The sequence below is a fragment of the Mustela lutreola genome, chromosome 4, assembly GCF_030435805.1.
Source record: "Mustela lutreola isolate mMusLut2 chromosome 4, mMusLut2.pri, whole genome shotgun sequence".
Taxonomy (NCBI): domain Eukaryota; kingdom Metazoa; phylum Chordata; class Mammalia; order Carnivora; family Mustelidae; genus Mustela; species Mustela lutreola.
This window is the reverse complement of record NC_081293.1, coordinates 44,481,711-44,495,710: the sequence shown is the minus strand read 5'-3', so window position 1 is coordinate 44,495,710 and position 14,000 is coordinate 44,481,711. Positions and strand designations below refer to the sequence as shown.

The following is a 14,000-nucleotide window of genomic DNA, read 5'->3' as shown; positions in this document are numbered from 1 at the left end:
ACTCAGAGCTAAAGTTTATTACAATAAAAGGACACATGATAGCATCTGCAAGGGGAAAAAATACGGGTAGAGTCTGGAGAAATTCATCCACAGGCTTTCAGTGCTCCCTGCTTTCTTTGAGGGGACTTAGCAAGGAAGTGAAAAGTACAGTGAGATGGAAGCCCATTAGAGACTTGAAGCCTGAGGGCTGAGGTTTTTATTAAGGGCTAATCATAGAAGTACCTTCCTAGTAACTACCAAGATACAGATTTCCAGAAGGAAAGCAGGCTTTCAGCATAACTCACATTGTTTTCACAAGTAGTCTAACCCTGCCAGTTACAGAATGCTTCATGTGCCAAGTTCTTAAGTAGCCAAGGACCAGCCCAGCAAGCAAGTATTTTTAAAGATGACCTTGGGCTTGCTATGGTGACCTTTCGCTGTACAGCATAAATGTCAGTTTTTGCTTTACATTTCATCTGTATCTTGAGCCATGCAGGCAGGCATTCGCATTTCCATTTCATGGATGAGGAAATAGAGGCTATGTGAGGTCACACTGGCAGGTGCCACAGTCAAAACTGACACACTTACTTCTTCGAGTCCAGCCCTCTCTCTTCTACTCTTTCTTTCGCTGGTATGATTGAGATGAGACTTGCAGGGAGTTTGGATGACCCAAAGGCAGTCCCTCACAATATTAAAGGGACATCAGAGTTGGCTTTTGACGAGTATTAACTTACCAGTGCATTCCATTTTCATTTTTCACCCAGATGTTTAGCATTGTGTTAACACAGCTGTGGTCTTACTCAGGATTAAGTGATACTATGTAGGAATTACTGAATGATCATTGGAAAAACTATTCTAATTGTGTTTTTCCTCCCAGCTTTATTAGGATATAATTGACACATAACATCCTATAAATTTTAAGATGTGTAACTGGTTGATTTAATACATTTATATATTGCAAAATGATTACCACCATAGCATTAGCTAACACTCCATTCCACATTTACTATTTTTTGTGGTGAGAACATGTAAAAATGTATTCTGTTAACAACATTCAAGTATATGATACAGGATTAGCTGTAATCACCATGATGTATGTTAGGGCTTCAAATTTTTTCATCTTATAATTGGAAATTTATACCCTTTGACCAGTTATCTCCTCATTTCCCCCACATTTCCACCACTCTTCTCTGTTTCTCTGAATTTGACTTTTTACTATGACTTTTTTACTATGTAGAAATTACTGAAATGATCATTTTTTTTAGGTTTCCTAATACAATTGAGATCATGTGCTGTTTGTCTTTTTATTCTTTCTTTTTTTTTTTTTTAAGATTATTTATTTATTTATTTGACAGAGAGATCAGAAGTAGGCAGAGAGGCAGGCAGAGAGAGAGAGGGAGGGGAGCAGGCTCCCTGCCAAGCAGAGAGCCCAATGCAGGGCTTGATCTCAGGACCCTGAGATCATGACCTAAGCCGAAGGCAGAGTCTTTAACCCTCTGAGCCACCCAGACGCCCCTCTTTCTCATATTTCACCTAGTGTAATGCCTTCAGGGTCCATTCATGTTGTCAAAAATGGCAAGAGTTTATTTTTTTTATATCTGAATATTACTCTGTTTTATATATATACCACATCGTCTTTATCCATTCACCCATTAAAGGACAATTTGATCTTTGGATCTTGGAGATTGTGAACAGTGCTGCAGTGAACATGTGGGCACAGTCACCTCTGTGACATCCTGATTTCAGTTCTTTTGGTTAAAAGCCCAGAAGTGGGATTGTTGAATGATATGGTAGTTATAGTTTTAATTTTTTAAGGAACCCCCATACTTTTCCATACTGGCTGTACCAGTTGGATGAATGCCAGTTTGATTCACAATAATGTTGAGCTATCCTTGTTCTGTAACTGATATGTCCTTAAGTAGCAAACATCTGTTACCATTTAAGATTTGTATGAGAAAATATTGAAAGATATCTGACAGCCTCCCTAAAAGTTTTGCTAAAGGTGCAGGATGGCTGGACTACAGCTGCCTACACCATCAGAAAACTAGCCTTAGAGAACAGACTCACCAAAGAGCCAGATGGTGCGGAACAGACCTTTGGAGGGACCTTCCTGCAGCTGACAAGAAAGTCCTGGAGGACCAGACTACTCCCCACAAAGGCCTCTAACTTAGGGGCTACTGTTGTGAAAAGGCCAGGACAGGTGCCCACATTCTGTGAGGACAGGTCTCCCAGAGGGCCAGAACACACGAGCCTGATTGCCAAAGAGTTAGGCCACGAGAGTTGGACCTCTCAGAGGACTGTGGCGTCTAGGATGAGGCCTTGGCAGAGCATGGTGGCCAGGATCTTTGGAAGATTAAGCCACCCAAGGGCCAGCCCCCCAGTGATAAAAGCTCCAGAGATAGAATCTCCAGTGAACCTAGCCATGAAGAACGGAAAGAGGATTGTACCATGGTTGTCAAGGCCAGCTGGGAAATTGTTTGGCAGGGTCAGCCTACATAGGAGAGGACCATGGGAGGGACAGACCATGGAAAACAGGACCACCAAGCTAGACCCTGGAGAGCCAGGGGAGGACCAGGTGTCATGGGGTGGGAGGTGAAAGGGCCATGAGGAAGACAGGGCCTCATTCATCCTTGCTCCCTGGTACCAGCTCTGTGTCCTACCCCCCGCCATTGGTGGCTAATGGGGTCAAAGGAAGCTGGAGAAATTAGCTGGCACATCAGTATAGAGAAAGGAGGAAGAAGGACACTCTTTCATCCTCTTCCTGTGGCTTAATCCAAATCTCAGGACAGGGAGTTACCTGGGGTAAGTAAAGTTGGGAGCCTGATGGAGAATAAAGGTTTTTCTTGGCTTCTGCAAAAAAATACATTTTGGGAGCACCTGGTTGGCTCAGTGGGTTAAGCCTCTGCCTTCAGCTCAGGTCATGATCTCAGGGCCCTGGGATCAAGCTCCACATCAGGCTCTCTGCTCAGCAGGGAGCCTGCTTCCCCCTCTGTCTCTGCCTGCCTCTTTGCCTACTTGTGATGTTTCTCCCTGTCAAATAAAATCTTTTTTAAAAACTTTTTTTTTGCTAAAAATTTTGCTGTCTGTTGTAAAACTGTTGGGATTCCTTATACACAATGGAATACTATGCAGCCATCAAAAGAAATGAAATCTTGCCATTTGCAACGACGTGGATGGAACTAGAGGGTATCATGCTTAGCGAAATAAGTCAGTCAGAGAAAGACAACTATCCTATTATCTCCCTGATATGAGGAAGTGGAGATGCAACATGGCAGGTTAAGGGGGTAGGAGAAGAATAAATGAAACAAGATGGGATTGGAAGGGAGGCAAACCATAAGTGACTCTTAATGTCACAAAACAAACTGAGGGTTGCTGGGGGGAGGGGGTTTGGGGGAGGGGGGTGGGGTTATGGACATTGGGGAGGGTATGTGCTATGGTGAGTGCTGTGAAGTGTGTAAACCTGGCGATTCACAGACCTGTACCCCTGGGGATAAAAATACATTAATATGTTTATAAAAAATTTAAAAAATTAGAAGAAAGACAGTAGAGTAACCAAGAAAATTAAAAACATACACACATACACACACCCCTACACCTCTGTTGGGATTCCTAATAGAAATGTAAAGATTCCTAGAGAAATGTTTATCCAGTGTCTTTCTTACAGCAAAATATATTTTTAATTATTTATTATCATGAGTTATATCTTCCTACTCAATCTAGAAATGTTACTCTCAACAAAAGAGATACTGGTGTTGACATTATATATGGCAATAGCTGTGCCTATTCCATGAGTTAAATATGGACATTTAATGTTTAAGAGGATGGATAACTTGCTCTACTTACCACTGAAATAATGCCTTGTCTACGATTAATTTTTTTTTAATTAGGGAGTTCTGTTTGCTAATTTTTGATCCCTTTTGCTGTAATTTTTCTGAACTTGTTTGTAAATATCTGACAACTGAAATTACTATTCAGAAGCTGAGATGATATTCCCTATTCCACAAGGAAACAGCACTGCCTGTCCTTGAAGTTCCTGCATTTTAGGATTAGCATCCTATACCATTCTCTCGCTCTACCTTGTTCCCTCTTGGCAGGAGCCAAGACCTTCAGTTATTCATATCAAGGCGTTTAATCTCAATTCTCATACATAATGGTCGTTGTTGCATAGAATACCAGTAGGCTCACATCCCGGTAATGACGTATAAAGAATTTGATAAAGTTACTTAAAAATCTAGATTAGTGTTTGTACTCTTGAGTTGAGACAGTTTAAGAATAGTGTTATTGGGGCACCTAGGTGCCTTGGTTAGTTGGGCGACTGCCTTCAGCTCAGGTCATGATCCTTGGAGTCCTGGGATTGAGTCCCACATCGGTCTCCCTGCTCGACAGGAAGTCTGTTTCTCCCACTGACCTCTTTCCTCTTGTATTCTCTGTCTCATTCTCTCTTTCCTTCTCTCTCTCTCTCAAATAAGTAAAATCCTTAAAGGAAAAAAAAAAAAAAAGAACAGTGTTATTGTTGTGATTTCGAATTTGGATAGCCGCAAGTTTAGGTTTAGGTTGTGGGATTCAGGGGTAGTATGACCTAGATAAGGGAGAGACTTCGTAGTCCTGTTGTTTAACAATGAGGTGTACGATATTCACCTAAAAGTGGCTTTTTTTTTTTTTTTTTTTTTTTTTTTTTTTTTTTTTTTTTTTTTGGTTATTTAGTAAAAACTGCTTGCTGTTTCTCCAGGTATAATGGGTGCAGTGGTGGCTCCACTGACGATATTAGGGGGGCCTCTTCTCATCAGAGCTGCGTGGTATACAGCAGGCATTGTGGGAGGCCTCTCCACTGTGGCCATGTGTGCACCCAGTGAGAAGTTTCTGAACATGGGAGCACCCCTGGGAGTGGGCCTGGGTCTCGTCTTCGTATCCTCACTGGGTAAGCGGCTGTGTTTTGAGACTCTTGGTATCCTAAAATCATTGTTGGTACTCAGTTATCCTAATGGAGGGAATTTATTAAGAGTCACTTTTAAAAGTTTAAAAGGGAGATACTGATTAGAGTGTATTTTCCTGTTTGGCATCATGGTAAACTATTATTTTTTGTTTTACCCAATACATCTAAAATGGAAAAGTTGGTCTGAAGAACATGAAAGTTACTCTTGATCAAGAGCCTTTCTGTAATGTAAGCAAGTGACCTGCTGCAGGAATGAGTATAATGGATTTGGAATTGAATATGCATGAAATTATATAGTGTGTATAGTCAGTCCTTTTCTTATCTGTGCCGTACATCAAAAGAAGTTTGCTTGTTTCTGTCGTAAGTAACATTCATCATAGATCAATTATAGAAATGAGGCTAGTTTTTTTTTTTCTCCCCTTCCAGGATCTATGTTTCTTCCACCTACCACTGTGGCTGGTGCCACTTTGTACTCAGTGGCAATTTATGGTGGATTAGTTCTTTTCAGTATGTTTCTTCTGCATGATACACAGAAAGTAATCAAGCGTGCAGAAATAATACCAGCGTATGGAATTCAAAAATATGATCCCATCAATTCGTAAGTAGTCTTTAACATCTTCCCTTTGTTACATAGTACGTTTGTGGAATTATCTATTTTAGTTTCCTAGGGTTACTGTAACAGACTACAAACTGAGTGGTAAAACAAGGGAGATTGACACTCCGGCATTTCTGGAGTCGAGAAATCTGAAATCAAGGTGTGACCAGGATTGATACCTTCTGAGGTCTTTGAGAGACTGTTCCATGCCTCTCTTCTAGCTGTTTGTTTTGGCCAGCAGCCCTGGGTATTCCTTGGCCTGTAGACACATTACCCCAGTCTCTACCTCTGTCTTCACAGCACTCTTCCTCTGTGTCTGTCTCCAGTCATTTGGGATTGAGGCCCACCCTACTGCCATATTAACCTCATTTTTTTTTTAATTTTATTAATTTATTTGACAGGCGGAGATCATACGTAGGCAGAGAGGCAGGCAGAAAGAGAGGGGGAAGCAAGCTCCCTGCTGAGCAGAGAGCCTGATGTGGGCCTCGATCTCAGGACCCTGAGATCATGACCTGAGCCGAAGGCAGACGCTTAACCCACTGAGCCACCCAGGCGCCCCATATTAACCTCATCTTAACTCACATCTTGTTTACATTTGCAGACATCCTATTTCCAAATAAGGTCACCTTTACAGGTAGAGGGATTAGGATGTCAGTGTATCTTTTTAATTCAACCCACAGCAGTAGGTTTGTCAAATTGTATCATATTTATTTCTGTTGCTGTTTGGTCTGTTTTTTATCTCGTCAGTAAGCTAAGTATCCACAGAACATTTGATTAGATCATGACTAAGTAATATTTAGGTATTCGGTTAAGGCAGTATTTACCTGTTTTTGTTGATTAGCTTTATGGTGCAACTGTTACATAATAATGCTTTTCCCTTGGACTCTTCACCAGAATAGGTTGTTTTAGCTTTCTTGAGTTTCATGTTGTCTGTCACATTTTTTGAAGTAATTTTTTTTTCCTTGAAACTGAAATTCAGTGTAATTTTTTTTTTTTTTTAATGCTGCTTTAACACAGATTGTAACACTTTTCTTTGGTTGGTGGTAGGAAGAGGGGTTGCCTTGAGGAGATATATTTAAAAATGCTAGACTTCTGTCTAACACATTTTTGTGAAGGTGTTTCTTTGGTTTTGGCTCGATTATTTCATTGTCTATCACCCAGGGGATTTTTTTGGCAAGATACTACACTCATAAGAACATGTCAGAGGATAGAATAATGATTTTTTAAATTGCCTTTTAACATTTCAAAGATTAATCTGCCAGAAAACCTTGACTTCAGTCCACGGCTTCCTTAGTTGACATCTTTTCTTTTTTTAATTTCCATTTCATATACCTATGACAAGTAATCAGTATTAAGAAATAGCTTGTCTAGATTAAGAAATAGTTTTTATCATTGTTATTAGAATTACATCCTCTATAACTGACCATAATTTGCTTTTCCAGGATGCTGGGAATCTACATGGATACATTAAATATATTTATGCGAGTTGCCAGTATTCTAGCAACTGGAAGCAACAGAAAGAAATGACATGCCTCAGCTTCTGACTTCTTTATACGTCAGATATCTTGCTTGTTTAATAGGGACAAGTATTCATTAAATAGTTCGTACAAGCAGCTTTCACTGAAGTTTAGAAGATAAGACTTGTCACCATGTTTCAGTTGTTCCGGTGATGTGATGCTTCCGGTCTCCTTTTTCTTCTGCAGAATAAATTCATTTCTCTTCCAAATAAGCACACACATTTCTAGTGCTCATGTTTGAGAAATTCTTAAATGTTTCAATGAATGTGAAAACTAAAGTTTGTGTTGTGAGAATTTAACTGTTCTATTCTAAAATTAATTTGACTGAAAACTAGACAGCTCTTGTTTTGCTGCGTATCTTTTGAAATGCAGAAATATTACAAGTAATCTCGTAGGTGATGTAGAGGTTTGGTAAAGGGACCAGAGAGAAGCAAAGAGTCACCTGCAGTCATTCTTTGAATATGTAGCACTTGTGTAATTGGTGCCGAGCTACTGAGAGGGTTTTGGCTATTTAAAAACAAATCATAGCTATTTTTACATTGATCTGTTGAACTTTTCAAAAGCATTGAGCATAAAACAAAAATACAGGTGATTCATTCTCCTGATGTTCCTTTCTTTCTCAGTGCTATCTTTACAACATCCATATAATTTTGTTTGGCTTCTCATTGTTTGACATTGCTAGGACAGTCCAGAATGTTAATTGTATGGAGAATTCCTGATACGTGTTATGTATGTGTAAGTTTTATTTTTGAACCTTATAGAACAAAATATCCTTAAAATTCTTCTCAGGATAAAGCATTCAAAGCATGAAAACTCTTGCATTTTCAAATATACAAACACTGTGTTCCTAATTGCTGAATTTTTGTGCATATTTATTGAGATATTACTGACATATTATTAATAGAATACATGCTTGCGTTTCCCATCTCACTTCAGGCATCAGAAAAGCCTTATGTGGCTCACACATAAGATTACGAAAGCAGTTTTTCTCCCAGCTCCCAGGACTTGGTTTCTTCTGTTCCTCTCGGACTAAGCACTTAAAAAAAAAAGGGGGGGGCATAGCTAGTCTTTCTTCATGAACTGTGTCAGTCAGTCAAAACTGTAATAGGCAAAATGCTTTGTTAGAGTTTCCCACAGCAGACTTTTCCTTCACCTGCGTAGACTATTACTTGACTCTCTTGTGACATTTGTGTTTTGATATGAAAGAGTTATTTTTGGAAGTTCTTAATGAATGAACTAAGTATGTATGATTATCAAAATGACTTGTATTTTTGACAAATATTTATTACAGTAATCCAGAAGTAATTATTCTTACCACCTCAAATTACATAGGATGCTTCTTTCTGAAATAATAAAGGTTTCAGCCAGATGGTGATTGGTCTATAATTTTTCCAGCTTACCCATATGCATACTGTTTGAATAGAGGATTTGTTTCATTTGTTTTCTCTTCCTGACCTAGTACGTAGAATATAGTGTGATTAGGACCATGGTGCTTACCTCCAGACTACCTTTAATTGAGCCTGCCTTTTCCACCTATTTCTTAGGTGACCTTGCAAATTACTTCACCTCTCGTGCCCATTTTCTTATCTGTAAAATGGAGATGGTAACAGAACCAGCATCATAGGATTGGGGTAAAATGTGTGGACATTTAGCACTATGTAAGTGGGGATTAAGCCCCACATCAGGCTCTCTGCTCAGCAGGGAGCCTGCTTCCCTCTCTCTCTCTGCCTGCCTCTCCATCTACTTGTGAGTTCTCTCTGTCAAATAAATAAATAAAATCTTTAAAAATAATAATAATAATCACACAAAAAATAAAGGCCCTTTTGGTTTGCCTAGAATGCTCTTGTGAACATGCAGTCAGAAAATGAGTGTGGCAGGCACCGTGCCACTGAAACCCGGGGGAGACAGCCAGGGTCCATTAGGGCAAGTGTCCTAAGAGCACAGCAATGAGTTTCCAAAGTGTGCCAGGAGGAAGTCTTCCAAGACTAAGCAAGAGTTCCAGCACATAATAAAGGCAGTGAGGGTGTTTTCTCACAGCCAGAATGTGATGGAGAAAGGGTCAGAAAGCAGGGAAGGATGGCAAGAAATACCAGTCCCTTGAAGCCTGATTTCTGCTTACAACACGTATGTGTTCTGTGCACTTTAAAGTGTTAGCATGTGGAGGAGGGAAAGGCAAACACATTTCCCTTAAAATTGTTCATCTACATAGAGGGTGTGTATATCCATGTTCAAGTTCTTGAAACTGAATGACAACTGAGATTTTTGTCCTTTCAGTATGGTAGGAGGGTCCAGATACCCTGTTAATTGCTCATGATTCAGATATTTGCATAATGTGTGCTAAGTCTTGTATAAATCATAACATTACTTTGAACTAGGTTCTTAATCCCATCTTGCCAAGGACTAAGCTGAAGCCCATAAGCTCAGTATTTGCACAAGGTCTTAGGGCTGGGAAGAAGTGGTAGAGTTGAATGTCTTAGCCAGTTATGCTTGGAAAGTTTGACCAGTACCACAGATCTGAAATCCTATTTGAGGATCAAAAGCACTGTACAAATTAAATAGATTGAGACTTTGCTAAAAATACTTTAGAGCATTAGAATTTTAATGTTTATCAAAAGGGGCACCTGGGTGGCTCAGTTGAAGTGTCTGCCTTTGGCTTAAGTCATGATCCTGGAGTCCCAGGATCGAGCCCCGAATCTGGCTTCCTGCTCAGTGAAAAGTCTGCTTCTCCCTCTGCCCCTCACCCCACTTTTGTACTCTCTTCTCTCTCAAAATGAAGTCTTGGGGGGGGGGGGGATTGACCTTAGTATCTTAAGAATAAGTGGTAATCATGTTTCACTTCCCCAGATCCTAGTTCTTATATATAGTACCAGAAACTCCTTTTTTCAATTGCTGAGGTCACCTCTTGCTACAAATCAAAGGGTTTTTTTAAGGTCAGTGTAATGAGTAAGATGGAGTGCTCCCTAAATGTACTCAATTTAGCTAGCAGTCAGAATGGAAGCCATTTTTCAGGAAAAGATGAAGCTATGACTTTGAAGACTTGGCCTTTTGTAAAGAAGCTGTTCAGGAAGCTGGAGAAAATTCCCCCAGTACTGACACTTGAAAACTACAAAAGGAGCATATTGTGCCAGAAGCAAAGGAGAAATTAATTAGAGGTCTGATGGGGGAGGAGGGATTATGCGGGCTCTTCTGGCCAGTTAGCATGAGAGCAGGCGCTGCACAATCTCTTCCTGCCTTAGCATTTCATTCTGCCTCTCTCAGCTTGCTATTCTTCTACGGGGCCAGAGTCTCATAGATTGGGTGCGGGGAGGGTATGGCAACCTCCCTGGATCTAGAAATAGAGAATTGATACTTTCTAGCAAGACCACATTGACATTCACACTCAAAGATGAGCACACAATTTGAGGAACAACTTTTGAAAAGAAGACCTGCTTTCCATGAGCACTTTATAAAAGTTGCCTGATTACCTGTCTGTCCACCTGGACTATTCACATATATGCCCCAGGGTGGTTTTACATAGCATCACAGAGCTTGGTGAAACAAGGTTCATACGATGATTTCACAGGAAGGGTGTTATATTTCTTAATTTATTTGCTCATTAGTCATGTTAACTCAAATCCAAGATGCTGTATTTTTCACACTTCATTTCTGAAATGTGTATTTAATTTCATGGGTGTTTAATTTTAATGTGTGTTTAACTTCATGATTACCATTCTTCAAATACTAAAACTAGGTGTTTTTTTGGTTTTTTGCAAAACTAAATTACCTTAAAATCAGTGGAGTTTTAGGATTTAAAGTGTTATTTTTCAGTGGTTGGCTTATTCCTTTCTAATAATTGTCCTATAAGAACAGATACCTAAAGGATTATCTTTTCATAATTGTAGCTTTTTATTTTTAAAAATTTTTATTTATTTGAGAGAGAGAGATGGAGAGAACCGAGTGGAAAGCAGGGCAGAGGGAGAAGCAGATTTCCCACAGAGCAGGGAACTGTATGTGGGACTCAATCCAGGTCCCTGGGATCATGTCCTGATCCAAAGGCAGACGCCCAACGGACTGAGCCACCCAGGCACCCTAATTGTAGGAACTTTTACTGATGATTCATAGGGGAATCCTCTACAAGACAGTACAAACTTAGCCCTACCCAGTTATGTGCACCATGGAGGTTAAAGGGACTGATTTCCCAGCAATGCAGAATGATTCCAAACAGGGGAATCAGTAGAAGTTGAGAGGGAAAGCATTGGTGGTTTGATGTGATCTGTTAACAGAGTAAGGGATTTGACAGGTTTGTTCAGTTTGCTACTCAGGAGGAATTAACTCAGCACCAACTGTGGGGAGAAACAAGGATGAACATCACAGCCGGGCTTGAAAGTCTATAAAACAGCATCTGCTGGGCAGAGGCAGTGTGTGGCAGCCGGGAGGGATTGATGGTGAGCGAAGGTTGGGAGTCCTGCTGGCCTTTGAGCAGTGAATGCTGCAGGCCGAAGGCCTTAACTGCAGGTGGGGGAACTTAGGGCCCAAATACAAGTCACTTTTTTTTTTTTCTTTTTAAGATTTTATTTCTTCATTTGACAGAGATCATAAGCAGGCAGAGAGAGGAGGAAGCAGGCTCCCCGCTGAGCAGAGAGCCCAACACGGGGCTCGATCCCAGGACCCCGAAATCATGACCTGAGCCAAAGGCAGAGGCTTAACCCACTGAGCCACCCAGGCAGCACACAAGTCACTGTTATTAAGCAATCAAGTCAACAAATGCTTATTGGGCCCTCTATTAGGTACCATGTAGATAAAATATGAGAAATAGCAAATAATGACCCAAGGTAATTGTGAGGTCATTTTCTAGAAACTTCAAAAACATATCCAGGCTAATTGTTCCGGGAGTTCGGAGAAAGGGGGCAGTTGTGTGAGTGCCCACAGGAATGTAAGTGTCCACACACCCCAGCACAGGGCTGAGGGCTGGAGGGGGCTCCTCACCTCTGTGAAAAGGGGGAGTGCTTGGGCAGCCCCCGTGTGCAGCATCGGGAGGAATCCTGCGTGGCTTTGCTGAGCCCTCAGCCTTCTCTGCTTGCAAACCAAATGTGTTTGTGACTGTGTGTGCTCACAAAAGGTCTCCCTGACCGTACTGGGTGCCTCAGAAACGAGGGAGATCGCTCACTACAGCATTTCAGTAGAGGAGTCATCTACAAAGAAGTTGGAGACTATGCCAAGATTTTCACTGTTAGTTCTAAGCAGCAGAAAAAAAAACCAACGGGTATTTGGTAGAAAACTGGGGTGTTCTGTATCTTCGTCAATTACAGCCGCCCCTAAGCAATTTTTTTTTTTAATGGAAAAACATTGGAGCACTTTAAATAAGTTTTTCAGGTTTTAGGAACTTAGTGGAAAGACCCAGAACACAGAACATCTCTCTACTCTGTGGCCTTTGGCACATCTCTGCTCAGACGAACCAGGCCCAGAGCCTTACTGGGTCTTAGCCTTACTAAGTTCCCCTTAGCTCTGCCCATGCTGTGTCTGCAACAACAGGACTTAAGTTTCACCCAGGACGCAGCGCTCCGGTGGCACCTTGCTCATCCACCCTGACCTGGTGGTGCTGGGTGTGGGGGGTGAGAATCTGGGAAGGAGACACCTCTCTTCTGGGAAGCCTGCTGCCAAACCTGCAAAGCACAGAGCAGATGCTGGCAAACAGGACTCGTCCAACTCTACCTGCAGCTTCCCAGCCGCAAGTGCTGGCGAAAGTGACCGACTTTGGCATTCCTCGCGCCCCTGCTGCCCAAGTCTCTGGCAATTGCTGTCCTGGCCCTTACCCTCTTAGTCCAGCTCCACGTTTATAAATGGACCTGCTCTTGAGTCATTTAGACCTGAATTTCAGTGTGCTTTTTATTTTTTTTTAAAGATTTTATTTATGTAATTGACACACACAGATTACAAGTAGGCAGAGAGGCAGGCAGGAAGAGAGAGGAAGAAGCAGGCTCTCCACGGAGCAGAGAGCCTGATGTGGGGCTCCATCCCGGGACCCTGAGATCATGACCTGGGCCGAAAGCAAAGGCTTTAACCCACTGGGCCACCCAAGCACCCCTCAGTGTGCTTTTTAAAAATCTGCTGTGAGGGGCACCTGGGTGGCTCAGTGGGTTAAGCCTCTGCCTTCGGCTCAGGTCATGATCCCAGGGTGCTGGGATGGAGCCCCACTTCAGGCTCTCGGCTCAGCGGGGAGCCTGCTTCCTCCTCTCTCTCTGCCTGCCTCTCTGCCTACTTGGGATCTCTCTCTGTCCAATAAATAAATTTTTTTAAAAAATCTTTAAAAAAATGCTTCCCCTCTCCTCATACCTCATACTGCAACACCAATGGTCTATTTAAAAAAAAAAAAAAATCTGCTGTGAAATGCAACAAAAGACAACCATTGTTCTGCATTAAAGAAGCATCATACATCCTTGAACACAAGTGGAAGGTATGTTTTGGATGCTGTCGACAAAGGGAAGGAAACTATGCCCCCCTCTCCTGGCAGTGGACCACCTAGTCTGACAATTGTTTTCATATAGCACGACACTTGAGTGTTACCTTCTCAGAAAGATGTTTCTCTCGAGCTTCAGCTACTCTCTTACTGAAAAACAGGCTGAGCCATTTGGCCAGGGTCACACAAGCTAAAACGTGGCAGAGCTCTGGTTAGAGCCTGGACCCTGTGACTCTAGGGGGTAGGGAAGGGAGGAAGACAGAAACTGCAGACAGGGGTCCTTGGTCCCCCCCACTGCAGGCTAAAACCACGGGGTGAGGGTGAGGTGATGAGGGCAAAGGGTCAGGAGCTGCAGAGACAGGAGACAGAGACAGGAAAGCAGCCAAGGGAATATTCCTGTCAGACAGTGGCTTCAGAAGTATTCCACCACCAACATAAGTGGCCGCAGGATAAAAAAAAAAAAAAAAAGACAGTGCCTACTAGTGTCCCCAGGTGCCTTGGTGGTGTGGAAAAGGTAACCTTCCAGCATGATTTCCATGG

At 41.8% G+C, this 14,000-nt stretch overlaps 1 protein-coding gene across 2 annotated transcripts in view; it reads left to right on the top strand.

Moving 5' to 3' along the window:
* GHITM (growth hormone inducible transmembrane protein) overlaps positions 1 to 8,393 on the top strand; it is a 35,073-nt gene extending 26,680 nt beyond the window's left edge. For both annotated transcript variants that reach the window (XM_059169736.1, XM_059169735.1), the window contains exons 7-9: positions 4,709 to 4,897; positions 5,339 to 5,510; positions 6,950 to 8,393. In XM_059169736.1, the coding sequence (XP_059025719.1) occupies positions 4,709 to 4,897; positions 5,339 to 5,510; positions 6,950 to 7,034 (446 nt within the window). In that variant the 3' untranslated portion in view covers positions 7,035 to 8,393. The remainder of the gene's footprint in view (positions 1 to 4,708; positions 4,898 to 5,338; positions 5,511 to 6,949) is intronic.
* Positions 8,394 to 14,000: the final 5,607 nt, after the last annotated feature.